Source organism: Dipodomys ordii, unplaced genomic scaffold (assembly GCF_000151885.1).
Source record: "Dipodomys ordii isolate 6190 unplaced genomic scaffold, Dord_2.0 Scaffold167, whole genome shotgun sequence".
NCBI lineage: Eukaryota > Metazoa > Chordata > Mammalia > Rodentia > Heteromyidae > Dipodomys > Dipodomys ordii.
Window position 1 is genome coordinate 2280410 of NW_012267383.1, and position 26173 is coordinate 2306582.

Genomic DNA, 26173 nt, shown 5'->3' on the forward strand with positions numbered 1-26173 from the left:
AGGAAGGGAGGGAGGCAGGGAGGGAGGGAGGGAGGGAAAGAGAGGGAGGGAGGGGAAACGAAAAGGAAAACACATCATCCTTTCATTTGCCTTCTATTTTCAACTGCAACAAGCCTGGGTTATTATTGTAGAAGCTTTAATCCTTGAAAAGAAAGTCAGTATGGTAGTGTTCACACAGTTAGTACCTCTAAAGCAATCTATCAGGCACGGTTAAAGATAACAAATTTATTTACACTATTTACACCAGAAAAGGCGGCCTACAACTACCTTGTCCTGGGCTAAATACCCAGAACCAAGAGCAGCCTCGACCATCAAACTCCAAGCCTCCAAAAGGCAACCTCGACCTTTATTAATTGGTCTGCAAACCTCCAATTAGTCGATCTGCAAACCTCTGACCCCCAACGCTCCAAAGCGGAAGGCTTTTCTTTTTCTTTCCTTCCTCCTTCTCTGCAGGCCTCTCCACTCTCCACAGGGCAGAGCTGGCCTTCCCTGCCCTGTTCTGGTAGGCGCTTCTTGCCTGCTTTCCCCTACTGCTGTCTCTCTCTACTCTTTACCCTCAGCCCTCTACCCTACCCCCCACCACCCAGGAACATGCAGTCTATATATAGGCTGCGCCGCCCCCCCCCCACTCCAACAAGACTAATGGTTTCATCTGCCTAAGGGTTTCCAACTGCTATTTATGGGCCTCCCCCAAGCTGCCCACTGTCCAATCACTTTCTGGATAGCTCACCAAGCTGGTCTGGACTCCCCACCCCCTCCAGTAACATACCCCGCCCTCAGGCGACATGCTCCCCCCCTTTTGATGGCATTACTCTCAGGGACACGCCCTGTGGGGCAGTGCCCTCAGCCTGTGCCCTGCCCCCTTCAGTGGTCTGGGCCTCTGGCCTCTCGATGCCCCGCCCCTCCAGCGGGCTGGGCCTTGGCGCCCTGCTGATTATTACCAACCTTCCTCACTGAATCAGTGTTTCATCTTTATACCCCCACCTCATTTGATCTCAGCCTGTAGAGTCTGGGGAACAATGCATTTCAAAGTCTTCCCACTCAGTCTCACCAATCACCTTTACCCAAATATTAAAAAGGATCAAGTAATACTACAAGAGAAATAGATACATTTTGCACAGTAAGCTGTCCTAAGTACTGATATTCTCTCCATGAGATTGTCCAGTTGGCTGAAGATATCAAAATTACAAAGGATGAATGTAAGTCTCTTCCTTGTCCCATTAATGGCATTGAAATTTTACCAGCAAGAAAAATCCAAACCATCATCTCTACTAAATTTTCTAATCAAATAAAGACAAGGAAGCAAATTCCTCCTGGAATATCACCTCAGGGGGCGGAAGTCCAGGCCGATGGAGGGGGCCGGGCATCGAGAGGCGGGCCTCACTGCTCAGCTGACCCGGCAGGCGGAGGGGGCGGAGCCTTGAGAGGTTGATGTAACCGCCCTACGGAGTGAGCTGTCAAGAGCTGTCAAAAAGTGGCTGGACAGTGGGCAGCTTAGGAGGTAGCCCTTGAAACCGTTGGAAGGTTGAAAGCCTTAGGCCAGCTGGAGTGGGGAGGGGTGCAGCATGTTCCCAGCAGAGTGGGTGGAGAGGCAGCAGCAGGATAAAGACAGCAAGAGGTGCCTACCAGAGCAGAGCAAGGCAGGCCTGTAGAGGCCTGAGGCCCGAGGAGAGTGGAGAAGCCCACAAGGAAAGAGGAAGGAAGGAAAACGAAAAGCCTTCACCTTTGGAGGTTTGGAGCTTTGGAGGTTTGGAGGTGTGGGGTTGGAGGTTTGCAGACCAACTAATAAAGGTCAGGGCTGCCCATTGGAGGCTTGGAGGTTTGGTAGTAGAGGCTGCTCTTGGGTTCTGGGTAGCTAGGCCAGGACAAGGTAGTTGCAGGCCCCTTTTCTGATGTAAATGGTGTAAATCAAATTCTTTTGTCACCTTTAACCATGCCTCACTGGACTGTCTTACTCTTTGGAGATCATAATTGTGGTTCACAAAGAAATTCACCATCTACCAATATCAGCATGAGTAAGACTTTTCTTCAAGCTAATTTACAAAAGCCAGCCGTGACAACTTCACATATCCCTGTCTCAAACCAAAATCTTAAGGAATTAATTAGTTAGCAATGGAGGAATGAATAAACAAATCACCAGCTTCATCACTCTCAAGTTGGAAAGAAATACTCATGTGGAATTCATTTAAAGAAGACATTTACAACAATGCTATTATTGTTACTAATGTCATTCCTCCATTAGCACCTCAGCTCTGCCCAATATGTGTTGTATGGGGAAAAAAAAGAAAAGGCCAAATTCTACACTGCCTGAGAGTAGACTCTTGCAAAACTATAACAGAGCTGCCAGCTCACTGGTAGGGTAAAATGACATGACTCTTCTCACTAATTCTTGTATTATTTACTCCAGGGGCAGGAAGGGCCTCCACTCAAAACAGGATCCAGAGTTGTGATGTTTATCTTCAGCTGTGCTAACATTTTTGAGGTAAGGTGCCTTGAGGAGCAAAATTTGTAACTAAGTCAAAGCAAATAAGAAGTAGGAAAGAAAAGATAAAGGGGAACTGAAGGTATTCCTATCTATTCAGGAGGCTGAGATCTGAAGACCATGGTTAGAAGCCAACCCAGGCAGAAAAGTCTGTGAGACTCTTATGTCCAATTAGCCAGCAAAAAGCCAGAAGAAGTATAACTGTGGCTCAAATGACAGAGTGCCCAACTTGAGCACAAAGCTAACAGACAGCACAAGACCTTGAGTTCAAACCAAAACAAAACAAAAACAGATGAGAGGGGCTGCTCTCATCAAATACTTGAAAATGTGAAAAGAGCTTTGAATTACATAACCAACAGGTAGACTGGGAGAATCTTGAGATGCAAAAGAGGGGGGAAGAGGAAGACAGCTTTGAAGAGCTAGCTAGTAAAATGGTAAAACATATTCAATAAAAGCAATACTGAGACTGGGCACTGGTGGCTCAAGCCTGTAATCCTAGCTAGTCAAAGACTGAGATCTGAGGATAGCAGTTCAAAGCCAGATGAAGCCAGAAAACCTGTGGGAGTCTTATCTCCAATTGACTATCAAAAAGTCAGAAATAAAGCTGTGGTTCAAGTGGTAGAGCACTAACTCTAGCTCAGAGACAGCACCCAGGTGTTCAAGTCTCACACACACAATACTGATGTAGAGGAGGAAGGGAAGAGAATGAAAGAGGTCATCTACCACTTTAGAGTGTGAAATGTCATAATAAACAGTGCTTCTAGAGGCAGACATGGTGACTCGGGCCTGTGAGCCTACCTACTCAAGAGTCTGAGATTAGAAAGAGCATAGTTTAAGGCCAGTCCATTTTAGAAAAAAAGTTCATGAGAATCTGCCTCAACAGAAAAAAACAGAAAGCAGTGGTCATAGCAGCTACTCCAAGAGGTATAAACAGGAGGACTGCAGTCCAGTCTGGCCCAAGCAAAAAGTTAAGATCTTACCTCAAAAGATCTTACTGCAAAAGGGCTAGTAATGTGGCTCAAGTGGTAGAATACCTCCTACCAAGCAAGAAGCCCTGAGTTTAAAACTTGAAGGTTAAACACAGGTGATTCTAGCAAGTTCTGAGAACATGACTGTGGTGAACTTTTCTATGTGGTGGAAGAAAGCAGAACGTGTAAGTGTGACAAGCCTCCCCATTTAGATGATTGAAATGCAAGAAAAAAGAGAGAACCTGAGGAAGTGTTACAGAAAAGAAAAAGAAAACATAAATGCTAGGTATCGGCAGTTCACACCTGTAATCCTAGCTAGTCAGGAGTCTGAGATCTGAAGATGGAGGTTTGAAGCCAGCCCAAGTAGACAAATCGAGACGTTTTATCTCCAGTCAACCAACATAAGCCAGAAGTAGAGGTAGGGCTCAGGTGGTAGAGCACCAGCCTTGACAAAAGCCAAGTGGGAGTGAGAGTCCTTGAGTTTAAGTTCCAGTACTGACACCAAAAACAAAAATTAGTATGTGGTTTTATCAACTGCAAAGTAGGTTTATTCTTCTAAGATTTACAATCCATTAAACTCAATTCTTACATAAATATTGCTTTCTTAATTGACTTTTTGCAATAATTATGTCCCTGAAATTTCACCCTGTACTTTCTCCCCTCTCCCTTTTTTGAACTATATATTGGTTTCAATGTGTAAAAACAATAATCCTTTTAGATAATTTTAAATACAAAATTAAAATACCAGTAGAATTGATTTGTGAACTAAATATAAAAACCCCTTTGAGATGCCAACCTATTATTTTTTTCATACTCTGGCAATGGTAGCTGGCAAACCAACAAAAGGATTATACCTCACTATCAGAAAAAGTCATGGGAACAATTCTGAAATTAATGTCAGAATAATGCAGAAAGACAATAAAGAAAGAGATGCTCTAGTCTTCACAGGACTGTAAGATCCTTGATGTATCCCAAAAGGTCCCCAAACACACATTCCTGGAGAGTCTGTTATATAGGAAGAGACAAAAATTCTCTAAGGATCTGCTTTATGACAAAATTTGTTAGTAAATTAGTGAATTGTTTAACAATTATGAAACTGGTAAATAACATAAATTTGAAAGAGGCATATTCTTTTTCTTCCGTGCTATATGAATACAAGAGAATTGTGGGGGAATCCTGTTTCCACTAGATAGGAAATGCAGTGTCACTCTCAGTGTCTTTCTGCAGTCACTCCCCCTAGAGACCAGAAATACAGTGAGGGACAGAAATCTAGGGCTGGTGCAGACTGAAAATGTGTAGTCAGCACCTTTTTCCTCAATAACTCTCTCATTCCACCTGTTCATATAGATACGAGTTTGTATATGTGTGTAGGTGTGTGCACAGGCAAATATATGGTTCATTATTTTACATTTGGGAACTAGAGGAATAATATATATAACATCCCAGTTATTTTCATATATACTGGGAATAGCAATCTCTAGGGATATATATTTATACATATATATGGCTATATATATGTGTGTGTGTGTATGTCCTCTCCTTCTCTCCATCTCTATTTTCTTTTATTCTCTCATTCTATATGTTTTGTTCCTATAAGCCCTTTGTTTTTCTTCTCCTTTTTTCTTTCTAGTCTCTTTATCTCTGTCTCTATCACAAACATACACACCCCTTAACTACACAAAACTTGTATTTTCTACCCTTTGGCCTGTTAAGCTGAAAAAGCCAGATTCCTCAGAGAAATAATACATCTTTTCCAGCTATGCTAAATAAAAACGTAAGTAGGACCAGGTACTGGTGGCTCATGTCTATAATCCTAGACATTCAGGAGGCTGAGATATGAGGATCATGGTTCAAAGCCTGGGCAGGAAAGTTCATAAGTCTCTAATCTCTAACCACCAAAAAGGACCCAAAAGTGGAGCTGTGGCTCAAGTGGTAAAACACCAGCCTTGAGCAAAAAAAAAACTCAAGGACAGCGCTCAGGTCTTGAGTTCAAGCCCCCGGACTGGCATACACACATTGAAGGAAAAATAAGCAGGCGTTTTTGAGACCTGTGGTTTTCATGAACCTGTGTCTGTCTACACACTTGAGCCTAATGTTTTATTTCCTACTTCCTTCACTCTGAAACCTCCATTGTCTCTTCAATCCCGCCCCCCCACCCCCCCACACACTTCCTCCTTTCTTATAACATGGAATAGCCTTTGCCTGTGTCCCCATCACATCTCCTAGACCTAGACCACGTGTGTTTATTCCAGATGCCCTGCTGCTAGTGTAAGACACCATCTGTGCCCTCTGGAATCATGACTCCCACACTGGTCTTCTAGCTCTTCATCCCATGAGCTATCAAGAACATCATTCTCTTTCCAGCCTCTCTCTCACTTGATAATCATTTCTACCCTCATAAATCAATCACAAATGACAATGACAAAAATTGTTTCAAAGGTCCTTTTGTGCCCTGCACTAGTCCTTCTGTTCTTTCAGATTACCTCTGGCTTTCCTCTCCAGCACAATGCCAAAACTGCTCAGCAAGTAACATAAGTCAGTTGTCAATTACTACCATAAGAGTGTATTATAATGTTATTGGCTTAACACAAATTTATTACCTTACAGTTCTGTATATCAGAAATCAAAGGAGTCTGACTGAGTCAAAGCCAAGGTGGTGACAGCTCTCTCCTCCTTCTGGAGGCTTCGGGGAAGGGGAGTCTTCTCTGCTCATTCGAACTACTTCTCCAGAAAGAAGAACTCAATAATGTCATCTGCAGGAGGGTGGTGGAACTGAAGGTCTTCATGGTAAGTGAAAACAAGCCAGACTCAGAAAGTCAAATATTTATCACTGTTCTCTCTCATATATGGAATTTAGACTTTTAAAAATATTCGTGGCAGGAATGTAACATTGAGGACATAAAGGGAAAAAGGAAATGTGATTTTTTTCAGCAAAATGGGCATAACTAGACATCATCATGTTAAGCAAGGTAAGCTAAGCTCAAAAAGCCAAATATTACGTTTTAACTCATTTGCGGAATCTAGTCCTAAAAGGTATATGCCTATATAAATATGTAGAGAACATAATTATAATTGAGGGACAGTTTGGAGGGATGAAGGGGAGGAGAGGGAAAGAGAACGATGGAAGGTGGGTAATCTTTAAATACGGTATCCATGTATGAAGATGGCATAAGGAAACTCACTGAAAGCGGCTAAACAAGCAGGTAGAAGTAATAGGGAAAGAGAACAAAAGAGGCTGATCTCAGTATAATATATGCAGATATGAAATACCAGTGGAAATAATTTGTACAATATACTCTTTAAAAAACTAGACAAAATGGATGACAGAAATGTAAAACAGGTTTATATCATCAACATGATGATTTCTAGTTCTACCCATTTTCCCAAAGATGGAATAGTTTCATTCTCCTTGTGGATGAGTAATATTCCATCTTATACATGTACTCCATGTTCCATTTCTTTTGCTGGAGAGGCCAGCAGGAGAGGAAAGCCAGTAGAGAGGGTGAATGAGGTGGAGTATGGCTGACTATGTCACGTGCATGTACAAAAATGAAAAACAAAATCTCTGAAGGTGGGAGGAGTGCTGAGAGAGAATGACAAAGGGAATGAGTTTGAGCAAGGTACAGATTTGTTCAGCCTCTGCCAAATTCTATGTATGGAAATGTCACAAGGAAAACCCCTATACAACTAATATATACTACTAATAGTATTTAAAAAATGTATGCCAAAAGATGATTTTAAAAAATATAGTTTATTCTGTGATGGGGGCAGCAACTGGAATGTAAAGTTTGGCTTTTTCACTCAAGTCTGGAGCTCTACCACTTGAGCCATAAATCAAGCCACTTACAGCATTTGCTGGTTAATTGAGATAGTCTCAGACTTGTCTGTCCAGGCTGGCTTCAAGCCATGCCTCAGATCTCAGCCTCCTGAGTAGCTATGGCTCATACTGGCGATAGAATATTTTTAGTTATATTTGTAAAAAAATTGTAAGAAAACAAGGACTATTTGTTAGATGACTAATAGTATACATTAGCATGAATTTGACCACAGTCAAATATTCATAAGAAGAAAAAACATACCACATGCATGTTGTTATTTGATGAAGAAGCATATTATGACTGATTTTTGGCATTAAAGACATCCCTCCAACAGAACAGTGATTACCTTTGACATTATGTTGTAAGTTGTGAAAATAGTAACATTAACCATTTTATACTGAGGACAAATGGGCTGATGTGGAGGTTTTAATAAAACTCAGCAACTTGAGCCAGCAGAGAGGCTCACAAGCATTGTGCATATCATCTGCACAAGACGAATTTACTTCAATAGAGACTGGAAAAGGCTGGGCCCACTGGTTCACACCTGTAAACCTGGCTGCTCACAAGGATGGAGGTGTGTAAAGGCAGACAAATCTGAGAGATTCTTAGATCCAGTTAACCAGCAGTATCAGTACTTCAACAACACTTTCAAGCTTTAGGGGGAAAAAATCAATCTTCCATAGACTTAGTCTACTCCTGCCAAATGTTAGACTAAAACAAAATTTCCAAGTTGAATTAGCAAGCCCTTACAAGTTTTCTTTAAGAGATAATGTAACCACAACTACAAAATTTACCACATCATAATCATTGTAAAAATTCCCAATATGTATGAAAATATACCATGTAAATCTAGTTTGTTCCAACAGAACTTAAGGAATGCTTTTTGAAAAGTCACATTTAGCAGAAGAATATGGATGCTTTGTGTTTCTGATTAGTGTTCCTATGAATCAGATTCTCTTCTTCTCTGTCATCAATTATTAATTATTTTGTGGTCTTAGCAAACCAGGCTGAGAAAAGGAGTACAAAACATTCCAGCCAAGTCCACCGTGGGAGTATTCTGTTCTTTTTGAATTAGGGAATGAGTGACTAGGAGTTGCCTGTTTACTTTTTCCATCTATTACTAAGAATTCAAATGATCTATTTGTGTTTCCTGGAGAAGAGGATAAAGGGTAAGAAAAAAAAGGCAAGAGGAGGTGTTCTCTTTGTTTTTTAATCTACCCTCTCAAAGTGGCTCAAATTCATTCTCAAATAATAAACCAATTAACATTTATGAGAAAAATAAAACTCCATGACAAATGTCTCTGCTATATATAACACAAAAATAGCCCAGTGCTAGTGGCTCACGCCTGTAATTCTAACTACTCAAGAGGCTAAGATCAGAGGATCACAGTTCACTCAGCTGGGGCAGGAATGTTGAGGAGACTATCTCTAGTGAGCAAGGGGGGCAGAGAAAGAGAGAGAGGGAGGGAAGGAAGGAAGAGGGAAGGAAAGGAAGGAAGGAAGGAAGGAAGGAAGGAAGGAAGGAAGGAGAGGTACTTTATATTAGAGTTCTACTCAAAATAGTTCAAGTATTTAAGTAATATTTTTAAAAAGTAAGCCCTGGACAAAAGAATGACTAAATACTTAATATCTTGTCTAAGCAGGTAATTAAGAGTCAAATCTCATCCTTACAGTTAAATGGCCACATTGTAAACAATACACAGCCATTGTAAACAATACACAAGCTGATGGGAAAACTATTTTTATCATTTCCTGCTTGGGCTACAGGCTCATTTCATCTATTTGGAGAGAGAGGTTGCTACTATATGTTTGCTTGCTTTCTTGCTTTGAGGCCCAACTGTTCCTGCTTTTACCAGTTGCTTAAAAAAATTAAAAAGTTCAATTTCCTATAAGCTACTTGTAAGATGTCTCCCCACTGAATTCTATTTTCTTGCTTCATTAGGCAAACCAGAATCTAGAAAAAATCTGTCATAAAGAACAAAAAAAGGAGAGGAGAGAGAGAGAAGGGAGGAGAGGAGAGAACAGCGAGAAGAAACATTCACTTTTTGTGATTATTGGTGAAGTGCTATCAAATATATATCAAAAGCTATGACATGCATTCAGACAGAACACAGTACTGTCCAGTGCTGTGGGTCATGAGACTGACAAGAATAAATCAATGTGATGCCTTTAATAAGATGACTTTCACAGAAATGTACATAAAACTGATCATATGATCAACTGAAGAAAACGAGGACAGTAGCAGCATCCTAGACAAGTTAGAAGGAAAGAAAGGGGTATAAAATAAATTGATTACCTCTGACATTAATCAACCAGGAAGACATCCCATCTTTATCTACTTTCTGAATGAAAAATCAAGACAAATATACTGAACATCTTTGTCATTTGTTAACAGTTGCTGTGAAAGAGAATGTAAAGGGATATAAATACATTTTAAACCCTCTCTAAAACCTACCTTATAATTCATGATAAAGTTCACTGTACTTCAGATCATGTGTTCTTTATAATTACATTTAGAGGCCTCTTTTCATTCTTAAAATGTCCAAGGTATTCCATGAAAGCTTAACTCAAGCTGATGTATTATCCGTGGACTTCTTGTTTTTATGTGGCTTTTTTTATTGGGTTACTTTGTCACTACTGACATAGTAAGTTCCAAATATGGTTTGTCTATACCTCTAAGGGTACTGGACTTTTATAGCTTACATAGTCTATTTATGAATTATATATCTGTAATTTCTCAAGGTATAATTATAGCCATTCTAAATCTTGCCCAAATGAGGGGGCTAATATTGCAAAAGAACTATGAACTATCTTTTCCTCTGGGTGAAGAACTGTGGCACACAGAGTGATCTCTCCAAAAACAGACAAATTTGTTATGGCTATCATCACCCAAATGTCCTGGGCTGCAAAGAAAAAGGGGGATCATGTTTCAAAAACTGTGGTATTTCCACAAAGCTTTAAAAATAATTTTCCAAAAGAGCTTATGGCAAAAACAACAACACCATCATCCTTTTCACTGAGTATAGTACTTGTGCTTCTCTTTCGTCCTGTAATTTTAGCCTGGTCTAACTTCTTTCCTCATATGAACCTCTGTCCGGAGGACAGCTGTGTTGGCTGCAAATAATATCCACAGAATTCATCCTGGATATTACTGACAACTCAGAAACCACAGCATGGGGTTAAAAGTGTTTAAACATGCCTTCCAGGTTAAAATGTAGTATTCAGCCTGTAGTTCATTACTTTGTATATGACCAAGATGAGGTACATAAAAACCTACATTCAGCTATCCGAATATTTCCTGACCTTTATGGGAATCCTGAAGCTACCAGATTACAGATTTGGTATAGGCCTTAAACTTGGATATCTAATTAAAAACACAAAAGTATCCGTAATTGGGAAGCACCAGCTTTTGAGAATTTTTTTATTATAGGTTACCTTCTTGAATAATAGGGAGTGGTGAGAATGGAGAACAAGAGAATAAACACAGGCAATCTGATTACCACACTAGATGCATGTGCTCAGTGCCATGATGGGAACCCCTTTGGATATTAATACACACAAATGAATGAGAAATGTAAAATAGGTCCTCTTTAGGGTAGGGGTATTACTGGAAGATGGGGGGGTCAAACAGAGAGGGTGGAGGACAAAAAAACATAGTCAAAATTCTTTCTGTACATGTGTAAAGCTTGTTGAGATTGGCTTGAGAAAAGAAGGAAAGAGGAGAGGAGGGTTGAGATGCAGGGATTGGGTCTAATCAAGGTGCATCATATGCTTATCTGGGCATGGAAAAATAGAGCCAACCCCATCCCCACAACTAATTGATGCTAATAAAACATGTTAAAAACAAAAAAGGGGGGGGGAACAAGCTAAAGTCAGTGATATCCCTACTGATAACTAATAATTCCTTCTAAAAAAAAAACCTTCCTCTCATAACAGGGATTTTTGTTTTGTTTCCTTCTTTAAAAAGATCCAACTTTGAAGTACAAGAAGTAACAGTACCTAAATACCCATAATCCATTAGGCGGTAGTAAGTTCTGGAAGCACAACTACCTGTGTCTTATTCCCCAAGATGGCTGCAAAACCAAAGTAGAATGCCACTAAAGCATTCTATTAAACACTATTTACCAAGACAAAATGTCCCTAATAATGTATGACAATTTGCACTGCATATACTCTCTCTGTCCTTGGCACTACTTACTGATTCACCTCCCACATGGGGCACTGGTGCTCACTCACACCTTTAACGATAGCTATGTGGGAGGCTCAGATCTGAGGATCACGGTCCAAAGCCAGCCCAGGCAAGAATGTCTCTGAGACTCAACTCCAGTTAACCAACAAGAACCCAGAAGTGGAAGTGTAATTTAAGTGGTAGAGTGCCAACTACAAGTGAAAAAGCTAAAAGACAATGTCTAAGTTGAGTTCAAGCCCCAGTATTGGAAAAAAGAAATTGTGCCAACTGTACATAAACCCACAGATAGAAAATTAAACATAATATATTTAAGTATATGCAGGAGGGCTTAAGGCATATGGAAAAACAATTTAGCTTATGGAATAGATCTTTAAGTTTTTGAGCTTTTATGTCCACATCTGTGCCAGGGATGCAAAAGGAAGAATTTAGTGGGAATGAAATCCATGCCACAATATTATAAACAAGCACTCTAAAATGAACAGAGAGAAGGAAAGTCAACCAAAGGACAAAGACTTTAAAATCCAACCCAAACACCTTCCTTTAGTAATACGTTCATAAAAATTATTGGCCCTTGAAGTCCAACAATGAACTCAAATCACTTTTTGAATAACAGGCCACTGATTCACATTTTAACTTGCTTTTTCTTCAGTATTATTTCAGGAAGAACTCTTGATTTTCCATTCAAGACCATATGCATAGTCCAGGTATAACAAAATGCATTTTTCTTCTTCAAGAGACAAATTTTTATGAGGCTATTGGAAAGCAAATGGATTATAATTTTTCCCAAACACCATCATTTCTCATTTATTTGCAATTGTCTGAAGTTTATCATTTACCTCTACTTTCAAACCACAACTGAAAAAGCAAAATATTTAAAGCTATATTCTCAATAAAATAGTCTGTAGCTGAGAAATCCTTTAAAAAAAAAGTATTTCAGAAAAGGCCATGTTTATTTCACATCTAACACCTTTGGCTGTAGGGTGTGTGGTGGGGGGGACTTCTTGCTAGGCACTAGCATATGGAAAATGTGATGCCTCTCTCATAAAATGAACAGACCATCATTATGAGGAAAAGAGAAGAGTTTTAGCCTCTGTATCTTCACTGTTGCTACTTTTAGGTATAAGCACTTCACCTAAATTGTAATGCCTCATCAGTACAAATTTTCCAAACTATTACCCAACTATCGCCAAGGAAGAAGTAGATAGCTTTCCTTTACACACAGGCTGTCATGTTGCACTTGCTGTTTATTACTTAGCAAACAGAGAATAAAACTTTGTACCTCAATGTTAATACATGTTTAGAAAATAATCACCTGAACAATTTCTGCTGGCCACCTTATATTAATTCTATATGTATGTTTGCTGACTCCAGTCTTGTTGTTAGTTTATAGTTTTCTATTTCTCCACGTTTCAAGTCACAGAAGACACTGAAAGACTGGCATAGGAAGAAACGAGTTGCATGTGAGTAATCAAAAAGCTACAGCAAGAAACATTTAGCACACAAAAGACAAAACATAGCTTCAATTAGCTGAAGCAGAAAGTCAAGCTGGCTTGCAGTTCAAATATCTTTGTCTACATGACAATGTAAAGTAGCAAGATAGCTAAGATACTGTTCTCAAGCATTCTTTGAGAAAGTATATACAAGGTTATATCTTTGAACTCTTAAGAAAAAAAATCTGTTTTGCACGGTTGTTCAAGGCTAGTGCTTTATTACTGAAGCCAAATCTCCACTTCAGCTTATTGGTGGTTAACTAGAAATAGAAGTCTCACTCACAGACTTTCCTGCCAGGGCTGGCTTTAAAACATGATCTAAGACTTCAGCCTCCTGAGAAGATGCGAGACACTGGCCTGAGCCCAGCTAGTTATGACTTTTTTGTTGTTGTTGTTGGTTGTGGGGCTTGAACTCTGGGCCTGAGCACTGTCCCTCAGTTCTTCAGCTCAAGGCTAGCACTCTACCACGTGAGCAACAGCGCCCCTTCTGGCTTTCTGGTGGTTTATTGGAGATAAGAGTCTCACAAGAGATTCCTGCCCTGTCTGGCTTTGAACTGCAATCCTCAGATCTCAGCCTCCTATGTAGCTAGGATTACAGGCGTGAGTCACCAACACCTGGCTAGTTATGACATTTCTTATGAACAGAATGGAAAATTAAGAATGTCTAAGAAAGTAACTACAATGACTCAAATATTAAATTCATCTGAGTAATAAAAGATGTATAAGAAATACTCTAAATATTAGCAAGCTCACAAAGTTATTATAGTTCCAGCTACAGCTGTATGTTTCAAGTATGTATGGTTTAACACATGAATTAAAATGAAAGTCCCCAAAAATCAGTCATTAAACCCTACACATCCCCGGCCTCCACACATTATAACTCCACAAGAATTTTCTTTTTACATATTTCAACCTCATCAGCACCTGACTGTTTACTCAAAAGTCACCTTGGAAATCCAACTATTCCTCAGTCCTCCCCAAAATAATACCCTGACTCCTGTTTCTGATCCCCTTGTCCATCACCTGTTTGAGTTATAATCATCTTCTGCTATGTTTAACAATCAGCCATCCTTCACAAAATAGAAGCTCCCTAAAAAGTCCTTTTTTTTTTTTTTCTTTCCTTAGGATACAAAACAGTGGTAGCTGGCAGTTTAGAAAGTAAATACAGCGGGGTGCCGGTGGCTCACACCTGTAATCCTGGCTACTCAGGAGGCTGAGATGAGGATTGAGGTTCAAAGCCAGACCGGTCAGGAAAGTCTGTGAGACTCTTATCTCTAATAAACCACTAGAAAACCGGAAGTGGTGCTGTGGCTCAAGTGGTAGAGCGCTAGCCTTGAGCTGAAGAGCTGGGGAACAGTGCCCAGGCCCAGAGTTCAAGCCCAATGACCAACAAAAAAAAAAAAAAGAAAGAAAGTAAATACAATAAATATTTGTTGAATGAATGAATGTATAAACAAATTTGCAACAAAAATAATTCATCCAAACCATCTGCTTTTAAATTTTCTTTTCTGGTGGTGGTAGTATTTTGTTCTGTTTTGTTGCTCTTTTGACATGGCACTAGATTTAGATCCGGGGTCTCACACTTGGTGGTGCAGACAGCTCTACCACTGAGTGATGTCCGTGGTCTTTTTCTACTCATGTTAGTTTGAAGATAGGGTCTCACTTTTTGCCTGGGGTGCATGCCTAGACCATTATCCCCTTAGTCTATGTTTCTTCTGTAAGTGGGATGAAAGGCACAAGCTACCATGCCTAACTCCTGGTTGACAAGGAGTCTTGTGATCTATTTGTCCAGGCTGGCCTCAGGCTCACAAGCAGAAAGAACAATAGGCATGAGCCACTGCACCATCACTGCAACATCACCACGTATTAAGTATCTACTAATTTTAAATTAATGTTTCTTTTGCTTTCCTTTTCTGTCTACACATATCAATTATTTTCATGCTAATACATTTCTTCAAATGATTAAAAAAACATTTCAGAGGTGTTTTTTACAATAGATACAACAGAACATAATGGACCTTTTCTTATTCTATTACACTACAACAAATAGTACAATTCTGCCTCTGCAGTAGCCTCTGAACAGTTCATTAGCATGTTTCCAGATGATATTCATTCATAAAATGACTATACATTATGTTTTTAATATTAGTATATTCTCTGCTACACAAAACCAAAATAAAGACATCATCTCAAATCCCATGGCTTCTACAGACTATTAGCTACTAAACAAGTAATAAAAAGAATGTGAGTGAAAGATTTATACATCACCTCATTTATACATAAACTCATCCAATCCTCATAATAGCTAGAGTCACTGGTGCTATTAATGCTTCTCCTGCTCTTACTCCTGTTCTACAAATAAGGAAAATAAAAGCTTGTAAAAGCATTTGAGAAGATTACTCTTAATCCTAGGGAAAACAGAAATGAGAATGAAATGGTCAGATGTGAAGAATTATGTGACCTTCAGCATGGACACTAGGGCAAACCACAGCAAAGTCACATGCAGTGGTTCAGGGTGGAAGGGGAATGTTTCCTAGGCCAGGATCATGGTACTACAGAGCAAAAGAATGCTAACCAGACTGAAGAGAAGCAAGAAGATTTAGATATACTAATTATGTATCCTCCTCTGACCATCTCTATCCACTAACTTCATTATTCATGTGTTATAATATCAAAGAAATAATGATTATTTTTGTTATCCATATACTTAAAAAATAGTAGATGGGGAAAGTTGATAAAATTAGGGCCTGAGGTTTTCATAAATCTGAAGGCAAAGTCATACTGAACACCTTTCTCTTCCTTAGTCCCAAGAGTTATTGAATTCCTCAAGTTTTCTGTCAGGATCTAAAGAACTCTCTCAACCTCATCTTCCTTCAACTCATCCTTATCAACTGCAAAAAATGTCCTTCCACAATGAAAATGCAGTTACTCAATTGCTACAAACATCTTCAAATAGTCTCCAGCAACTGTTTCAGACACAGCTATAAAAATGCTTTTCCCTTATATTGTCATATTGACATAAAATCAGATACTCTCACTTCTGAAACACTGAAAGGAGTAGTCTTCAAACAGACTGTCTCCTAACTGGGAGACTACACAGGTGCCACTACCTCCACAAGAAGCACCCCTCCACCCGGCCCCATCACGTTCGGAGTCTCATCACTAACAATTTCCACACAGTTAGGAATCCCACACTTCATTCTGTAGGACAACTGTTTGGTGTGCATTCATTTGCTCATTCATCTGGTGAATGTATTTGTTGGTATTTTCACTGCCTAACAGAGTTTCTGGGAGAGTATAGATGTCCAAGTTTGTTATCATGAATTTTGCACACAACTGATTGCAATGTTAGAGAAGTGTTCAAAGCATTTTACCCGAGGGAAGGGATAGTAGGGGAAAACAATGGAGGGGGTAACAATGCTCAATAGGAAATGTACTCATTACCTTACTCATGTAACTGAAACCCTCTGTATAGTATCTTTACAATAAAAAATTAAAAATAAAAAAAACATTTTACCCTATCGTCTAGAGGGCAGGGTGAGCTTACAAAAAAATCTGATTTCTAAATGAGGCACATTTCATTATACATGATGTGAACAAAAGCCCTTAAAATATTTTTAGGAATAAGTCTAGAAGCTCTAAGCAAAAGCTACAGAGTTCAATTAAAAAGTACTTGAAGAGCCTGGAACAGAGAGATAAACATAACATTTAACGTAAGATTAAACTTAGGGCTGGGAACCAGTTGCTCATGCTTGTGATCCTAGCTACTCAAGAGACTAAGATCTGAGAATCATGGTTCAAAGTTATCCAGGTAGAAAAGTCTATGAGGTTCTTATCTCCAATTAAGTCGCAAAAAAGCCAGTAGTAGAGCTATGGTTCAAGTAGTAGAGCACTTACCTTGAGCATAAAAGCTGAGACAATGCCCAAGGCCCTGAGTTCAAGCCTTAGAACTAACATACACACACAAAAGATTAAATTTAGAAATTAGTGTGAATTTTCCATTTACAAATCTAATAATCTATCACATTACAACAGTTTCCATAAAGCACAAGAGACAAGAAGAAAACTCCCTTTTCTTCGTTTTGTTTTGTTTTTGTCAGTCATGGGGCTTGAACTCTTCAGCTCAAGGCAAGCACTCTACCACTTGAGGCACAGCACCACTTCCGATTTTCTAGTGGTTTATTGGAGACAAGAGTCTCATGGACTTTACTGCCTGGGCTGGCTTTGAACCATGATCCTCAGATCTCAGCCTCCTGAGTAGTTAGGATTACAAGCATGAGCCACTGGTACCTGGCTCCCTTTTCTTAGTTCTATAAAATTCCCAAATGTGTAGTGAAACAAGAATTAAAACAATGTAGATGGTACTACATGAATACACAGACACCACAAAAAGAACACTGAGTGCAGAGTCCAGAGTACACTGAGTATAACTGGAGCTCTGGCGCATGCAGAAGCTGAGAGCACAGAGCAAGTGGATGGAAGTGCTGCTCTATAAACTCTTGAAGGTTAGCAAACTAGACATTTGGGTAAAGTAGTCACTGCACCCCACACCTCACTCAGTCAATACAAAGTACTGAGGAATCAAAAGTTACACATAAAGTGAAACTATAAAGTGACTAAGATATGGAATATTTTTTCAATTCAAACTACCACATCACTTATCCAACTATTTAACATAGTAAGAAATGTCATGAACACAGAAAATTTAAAACAGAAAACATCTCATTCTAACTAGTAAAGTATAAATAATCCTAACTTACAGAAGCTCCTGAAAACCATATAGAGGTGGATAGGATATAACTCAATGGTGGATCCCTTGCCTAGTATGTACAAAGCCCTGGGCTCCATCTCTACCACCACAATAAAAAGCAGGTAAGTAAATAAACAAACAAAAAACTGAGAGATAAATAGAGGGAAGAAATTGAAAGGTTGGTAGCCATACAAAAGCAACATAATAAGTAAAACATCCAAAACAGGAGATACATTGTATTCCTCTAGTTGGCAAACAGAAAAAGACTGGTAAAGTTCAGAGTAGGCACAGACCTGGTAAAACAGGCATCCCATTTGCATGATGCCTAAACTATAAATCTATATGATATCCTGGAATGAAAATTAACAGCATTTGGAAGTGGCGCTGTAGCTCAAGTGGTAGAGCACTCGCCTTGAGCTGAAGAGCTGAAGGACAGCGCCCAGGCCCAGAGTTCAAGCCCCACGACCAACAAAAAAAAAACAGCATTTTCTCAGAAGCTGCTATTTGGAGGATGTAAAATTATGGGCAACTTTCATTTTCTAAGCCACAGATTTCTATACTAATTGAAATTTTACTAGACTATATTGCTATGAAAAGTGTGTTTTAAAAGAAAAAGAGTTAAGGGAAGTTTAGTAGAAACTCAAAAGGAAATCAAAGAACACATTTTAGGCATGTATAAAATGGACACATATGAAATAATATAAATTATTTAGGAAGTATATTGCTTGAGAGTAAAACTAACAAATGAGGGAGACATCCAAATCCAATTGAGCCAGGCTCTGGTGGCACAAGCCTTGAATCCTAGCAACTCAGGCAGCTGAGATCTAAGAATCCTGTTTCAAAGCCAGCATTGGGCAGAAAAGTCCATAAGACTGTTACCTCCAATGAGCCAGCAAAAAGCCAGAAGGGTGAAAAAATAAGGATAGTGCTTCAGCCATAAGTTCAGGCCCTAGTACCAGCACACAAGAAAATAAGGTGTAAATACATCACCTACTCTGTCTGCACCTAAGCATAGGAGTTGCCTGGGGCTGGATGAGTTAGGTAGTGGGTAAAATTCCAGAGCAGCCAACCTTCACCACTCTTCTCCATGAAGGAACTTACTCACCCTTGTCCTGGGGACCCAGACATATAATAAAAGGCCCTAGGTACTGTGTGGGAGATGCTAACTCAGTGACTAAACAAGACACAGTAACTATGTGCCAGCTGTAAGTAACTTCTTAGGAAGACTCTGTGTCGACTCTGGGGAAATAGTCAAACAATAAAAACATAAACAAGATTCTACTCAGTTTTAGGAGAAAAATTTTAAAAGGAATGAGATATGAAGAGGAAAAACAATGTCAGCTGAAGAGGATGGGAAGGGCAGATGGCAGTATGTCAGGTCCCTCAGTGCAGCATGGATGGCTTTGGGCCCACACTTCCCAAGGGCTGGAGCTCAGGAGGGGTCATGTGCACCTGCGCTGCCTGGGAACAGCCCTGCTTGTAACCGTAAGATTGTCTTGGGTGGCCACAAAGCCTGTGTGGCCATCCATGGCCAATATCTAATTTTCTTTAGGGAGCACCACTTTGGGCGGGGTGCTGCCACTGAAAAGCTGGGGTATAATGGGGTGCTGCTGCTGACACACTTGCTAGGGTAGTCACAGAAAGGAGATGAAAGGGAATCTAAATTGTCCTTAGATAAGGAACTCTCCTGTTTTGGGAATGTTCTTTAAATAGCCCACTGAGTAGTGCAGCATGACTCATTCTTCTTCCTCTGGTTCCGTGCACACCCTGGACAGAACTGGACACACCCTACTGTCCCACGGCTGTACTACACCTCTCCTTCCTTCCTATGCACATTCATCCTCCCTCGAACTACACAGTAATCAGATTGTAATGCATACAACCAACTTAGATTTCTCTGTTATATTTAATGCTGATTTTCAAATGTTTGATTAAAGGTCCTACACATGCTCCACTTATCAATTACTCTGACATTTTCTCTGGCATACTAGAACCCCTCCAAACCTGGCCTAAGAATATATGATCTTCTTTCACATCCAAAGCCCTAATATTATAGTGGGGGGATGCTGGTGGCTCACACCTGTAATCCTAGCTACTCAGGAAGCTGAGATCTAGGGACTGTAGTTTAAAACCAGCCCAGGCAGTAAAGTCCATGAGACTCTTATCTCTATCTAACCACCAAAAAAAGCCATAAGTAGAGGTGTAGCTCAATAGTAAAGTACCAGCTGTGAGATCTGAAATCAGGTAAAGTGTTCTTAGAATCTTCATATTGATATAGAAATATGAATCTTGCTTTTTTTTCTACATCATACACATTTTTCAGAATTAGCATTAGTCATGATTATACATATGCATACATATCTCCTAACATTTCTTTTTCTTTGTATCAGTACTGAGGCTTGAACTCGGGGGCTACTGTAGCTTTATCACTCAAGGCTGGCACTCTATCCCTTGAATTACAGCTCTACTTCTGGCTTTTGGGTGGTTAGAGATACAAGTGCTCCAAAATTTTTTAATTCCTCTTCACACTAATCCCCCACTTGTTATTTGACTTTGTCTTATTTTGTTTTTTTCCTACCAGATTGTAAATGCTATGGGATTGGGAACTTCCTTTTCAGAGACTAGAGCAATATGGGGCACCTAGTAAGTATTCAATTAATATGCTTAGATGAATAACTGAATAAATGCTCCCTCAGGATTAATTCCTTATGTGAAACCATGTCTATAAATCCCATACATACATGGTGTGGTATTAAAAGACACAGTAGGGCTGGGAAGGTGGCTCAGAGGTAGAGTACTTGTCTTGCAAGCATGAGGCCCTGGGTTCAATTCCTCAGCACCACGTAAGCAGAAAAAGCCAGAAGTGGCACTGTGGCTCAAGTGGTAGAGCACTAGCTTTGAGCTAAAGAGCTGAGGGACAGCGCCCAGGCCCAGAGTTCAAGTCCCACGACTGACAAAAATAAAATTAAAAAAAGACACAGTACTATATGCTGAGAGAAATTCATTTTCTTTAGTCTCCATTAAGTGACTTATTCTGAGCTTTTCATTGAGATATATTCATGGGCAGTCATATATATGTACTGGTGCAGGGGCACAAGCTCATTTGGCTTGCTTGCTCATGACTGGTCCTCTTATCACTTAAGCCATGTCTCCAGGCCCAGCTTTATGCTGGTGAGTTAGAGATAGAATCTCTCAGATTTTTCTGCCTGGGCTGGCCTGGAACTACAGTCTTCCAGGTCTCAGTTCTCTGAATAGCTGGGATTACAGGTGTGAGCCATTGAGCCATCAAACTCAGCTAGTATTAGAATAGTAACATACTTGAAGGACCATAAATACGCAGACATAGAGTACTTTGAGTGTTTTCTAGTGAAGACCAACATAAATGCTAAATGGTTATTCAAATATAAAAAAACTTTTTGTGGGGCTGAGAAGGTGGCTCAGTTGTAGAGCGCTTGCCTTGCATGCATGAGGCCCTGAGTTCGATTCCTCAGCACCACATAAGCAGAATAAAAAAGCCGGAAGTGGTGCTATGGCTCAAGTGGTAGCGTGCTAGCCTTGAGCTGAATTGCTAAGGGACAGCGCCCAGGCCCAGAGTTCAGGCCCATGACCGGACACAAAAAAAAAGAACTTTTTGTTATTTATGATGGTATATTATAGTATATTATTGTATTAGTATAATTATAATATATAATCATATTATACATCATATATATTATTATATGATATATAATTCAGTCATGCCTGAATCTCTGTTGAATCATAAATAAAGCCTAATTCTGGCCAAATCAAGCGTGGACAACCCAAATATTACTGTTGAAAAACACATCTCCAGAATACCTAACACATAGTCCTATACTATACTATACTACCCAAACCTGGAAAATGCAACTTAGTTACCTATACCTTTACTCATCTCCTTTTTCTACCTAAGAGTTTATTCATTGCCTAAAAAATATTTTGCCCTAGTGTCCTAAATTTAGAAATACAACAAGACCTACCAAAAATCAAATTAGCTGAGAAGCACTTCTCTTTTAAGAAATATTAAGCCAGTTACTGTAAGTTCAATATATTGGAGGTTTGTAATTGATAGATCAGATTAAAATATATTTTCCTAAATATTTCTGGGGTAAATCCACTAAACAATGTCCCCAGTAGTCAGGGAAAAGACAGAATTCTCACCTTTCTTCCCTATTTCTGCCTTTTTTGTGTATATACCATTCCTGGGGCTTGAACTCAGGGCCTGGGCACTGTCCCAAGGCCTTTTGCTCATAGTTAGTGGTCTACTGTTTGAGTCACAGCACCACTTCTGACCTTTTTGTGTGTATGTGGTTAATCTGAGCTAAAGTGTCTCATGGACTTTTCTGTTCCACCTTACTTCAAACCTGAGTCCTCAGATCTCAGCCTCCTGAGTAGCTAGGATTATAGGCATGAACCACCAGCATCTGGCTTCTGAATATGTCTGAAGAGAAAACATTCCAAGTAGAGAGATCTGAGTGGAGAAATTAAAAAAAAAAAAAGGCAAAGATAGAGGGATGGGGAATGCTGACCATGTATACCAGGTCTTATTTTATGTGTCAAAGTGTTCAAATAAAGCCTTCCTACAGCCAAGTAACACTAACTCCTGGATTCACCTGAATTTATTGTTTACTAGTTTAAAACCTGGATAGGGAAAAGTATGAATTGAATAAAGAGAGGCGGTAAACTGAAGAAGCTTGGAAAGCTGACATTACTTTGGTATAAGAATGGGAATTCGTATTGGGATCTTGTCCAATTTACATCTACTAGCTTAAATAAAAACACAGGAAGCCAGCAGACCTATAATGTAATCCCAGCTACTCAAGAGGCTGAGATAGTACAAAAGCAGAGACACAAACCCAGCCCAGTAGTTAAGTCAGTGAGTTTTATCTCTAAACAGAAAAATGTTGGAGGTGGAGCTGTGGCTCAAATGCTAGAGCAAAAAGAAAAGAGAAGAAAAAAGGAAAGGAAAGAAAGAAAGAAAAAGAAAAATTTAGGAAAAACAGCAAGTATATAAACTGGAAGGTTAATGAAGAAAACTATGGTAAGGATATTTAGGCAAACAAACCAGTTTTAAGCAACTTTGAAAATGGTAGGGAGGAAAAGTAGCAGAAAGTAATGGTGCAGGTTGGGGGATGATGCCAGTACTATCAGGAATGGCTAGCTGACAGTAGAACTATAGTATTTAAGGAAAAAATAACAATTATGTATCTGCAGGAGGGAAACTCCAAACATAGAAATTAAACTAACTAAAAAGCAAGAAGGGATAGAAGACAGCATGCTTTGATATTATTTCAATAACTGGGCTTTTTGGTAGGATTCAGGGAAATGGCATGGCACCTGTAAGTGCTACACAGACCTCAGTGGCTGAGCTGTGATGGTCTGTAAGGGTGGAACAAAAAAAACCAGAAAGAGTAGTTAGAAGATTCTTCAGTATTCCAATAGAGAAATAATGGTAGTGGTGATCACTTGGGTAGAAACCTGAATAGGGAAAAGTATGAATTGAATAAATAGAGTAGGTAGGTTTCATCTCTAGTCATTACAAAGATGGACTTCCACAAGGCACTGTTGACTCTTGCCTGTAAGCCTAGCTACTCAGGAGGCTGAGATCTGAGAATCAGGGTTTGAAGCAAACTCAGAGAGAAAAGCCTGTGATACTCTTATTTTCAATTAACTAGCCTTAAGTGACAAAGCAAGCTAGAGTGCAAGGCCCTCATTTCAAGCCCTGGTATGGTGCATGTGCTCATGCACGTGCGCGCGTGCACACGCATGCACAAACACAAACACACATATACACACACACACACACACCATGGTTATTTAGTTCCATTAATTTCATCAATGCTGATCAATATTTTACCATTTATTTAAGCAAGTACTAGATAAAAAATTCGTAAGGTATTTGAGTACTTCCTGAAATTACAGCTCGTAGTTCAAAGTTCTCAATTTTAAATTTGAAATACAGAATTTACCTGAAGTTCTTTGTATCTATCTTGAAAAGAAATGGCCTCTTGTTCCTTTTCTTTTAGAAAGTCTTTTTCTAAGATGCTATGCTTTTCCATCAACAATTCCACATCCTAGAAGAAAAATCCAAGCACAAACTTTGTAGCATTTAAAGGTCTAGAATTTTTTTAATAAAAAATAACTGTCAAGGAAATATTTCTTAAAGGCTAAAAATATGACTTATGACTTGTAATCCTAGTTATTCAGGAGGCTGAGACCTGAGGATTGCAGTTCACAGCCAGCCAGAGCAGGAAGGTCCTTGAAACTTGTAGATCTAATTAGCCATCAAAAAGCTAGAAGTGTAGGTATAATTCAAGTGGTAGAGCACTAGCCCTGAGTGAAAAGCTAAGGGGATATCCCATAGGCCCTGAGCTCAAGCTCTAATACACAGTTTGTGTTGTTGTTTACAACAACAAAATACATATGTAGGACTGGAGACTTCTTTTTGTTGTCAGTCATGGGGCCTGAACTCAGGGCCTGGACACTGTCCCTGACATGTATTGCTCAAGGCTGGCACTTTGAGCCACAGCTCTTCTCCCAGTTTTTTGAGTGGTTAAGTAGAGATAAGACTTTCCTCCTGGCTGGCTTTAAACTGGATACACAGATCTCAGCCTCCTGAGTAGGTAGGATTACAGACGTGAGCTGAGAACTAGAGGTATCTTACCAAGGATTTTTTCAATTGATACTTTGATATGACAGATTTCAACTTAAACCCAAGGAAAGGAAAGACACACCATCTTTTTTTCTTACAATTAAGCTTTTAATCAGTTTTGGGTTCTATTAAATCTCGAGTTTTCTAACTTTCAGACGTTTTATTTTAGGCAAATGTAAACAAACCTTTTGAATTCTCTGCTTTTCTTCTTCAGACACTTTGAGTTTAATCTCCAGGCTGGAAATTTTTTCCTGAAGCTCTGTGTTTGATACATTGGTTCCAAGATCATCAGACTCATCCATAAGAGCAAGTGTTCCATTATTTGTCTCGTGGGTTAGAGCCAATGGGAAAAGGGAGATGTCCAGATGGGTGTGTGTTGATTGCTAGATTAATACACATCAATATACACACAAGAGATGAGAGAGCAGAGACAGAAACACAGAGAAGAGAGTTAATATCTACCTAATCATAAAAAATATCTAAAGGGCATAAGAAACCATATTTGAAAATTAAGCTGTAATAATTACTTGAAATTATTTCCTATTCTAAGTCAATCAACAATGTTATAACACCTTGATCTTTGTGGTCAGAAACTAAAATTCTCCACTTTATTGTCTAAAGTGTTTTTTATTTTGCCAGTAGTGCTCATAAAAGCTTAAATTATTTTCATTTTCCAGCTTTAAAATTTTTTAATCTTTATTATCTTTAAATAGATTTACAATTGGATTACTTTCTAAATTTTTTTTATCTTTACAGAGTTTCAATTCAACAAATCAATTTATGAGTAAAATGATCTTGATCAATGCCACTGCTTCCTTCATTGAAAACATGCAATTAAATATACACATATATGATCATCAAAATTTCTTTTTTTTTTTTTTGGGTCCGGTCGTGGGGCCTGAACTCTGGGCCTGGGCACTGTCCCTCAGCTCTTCAGCTCAAGGCTAGCGCTCTACCACTTGAGCCACAGCACCACTTCCAACTTTTTTCTTTTTGCTTATGTGGTGCTGAGGAATCGAACCCAGGGCCTTGAGCATGCAAGGCAAGCGCTCTACCACTGAGCCACCTTCTCAGCCCAAAATTTCTTAAATATATGTCTAAAATCCATTATTACTTTAAGTTAGAAACTGAGTTTGACATTTATCAGGGATGCAAATTAATCATTACCTTCCAACAAAATGAATAGGTTACTAAAATGTGTATAACACTATAGAAATCTAAGTGGAACTCTAATCACAATGCCTAGCACAATGTCAAGCTCAGTAAATATCACAGTAGACAGACTCCATAAATGCTGTCTTTTACCCTATAATTAAAACAGATGCTCTAGTATTTGAAAACATGATAGAATTCCCTGGAAAGACAGGAATTTATTTCACCTTTTGGAGTTGAAGATGTTAAAAATCAAAGCTAAGCTCATTTTCACATATAAAAAACTAAAGCCTATTTTCATAACAACAGATACTTAAATATTTTTAATTAATATTTTAATATATCAAAAATAATTTTAAATATTTTTCAACTGTGCCACAAAAATCTAGGTTTAATTCAAGGTATTAGTCTCAACATTAGAATTTGTATAACTACAAATTTTTCTTTCAGGAAAATACGTTGAAAAGGAAATTATAAATCTATCACACAAGTTTTAAAACATGCCATAAATTAATGAAATTGGAATAGGAGTTCTTACATAGGCATGTGTGTCTTGCTGAATACCAGTGGCTCATAACTATAGTCTCAGCTACTCACAAACATGAGGATCAAGATTCAAAGCCATGAGAAGGTCCGTGAGATTTATATCTCCAA

The 26173-nt window shown here is 39.0% G+C and overlaps 1 protein-coding gene across 6 annotated transcripts in view; it reads right to left on the bottom strand.

Moving 5' to 3' along the window:
* Nucleotides 1-26173, bottom strand: part of Ccdc91 (coiled-coil domain containing 91) — a 179445-nt gene that overhangs the window by 114566 nt on the left and 38706 nt on the right. For all 6 annotated transcript variants that reach the window (XM_013033434.1, XM_013033429.1, XM_013033428.1 and 3 more), the window contains 2 exons: nucleotides 24553-24750; nucleotides 23685-23789 (listed from right to left, as the gene is read on the bottom strand). In XM_013033434.1, the coding sequence (XP_012888888.1) occupies nucleotides 23685-23789; nucleotides 24553-24750 (303 nt within the window). The remainder of the gene's footprint in view (nucleotides 1-23684; nucleotides 23790-24552; nucleotides 24751-26173) is intronic.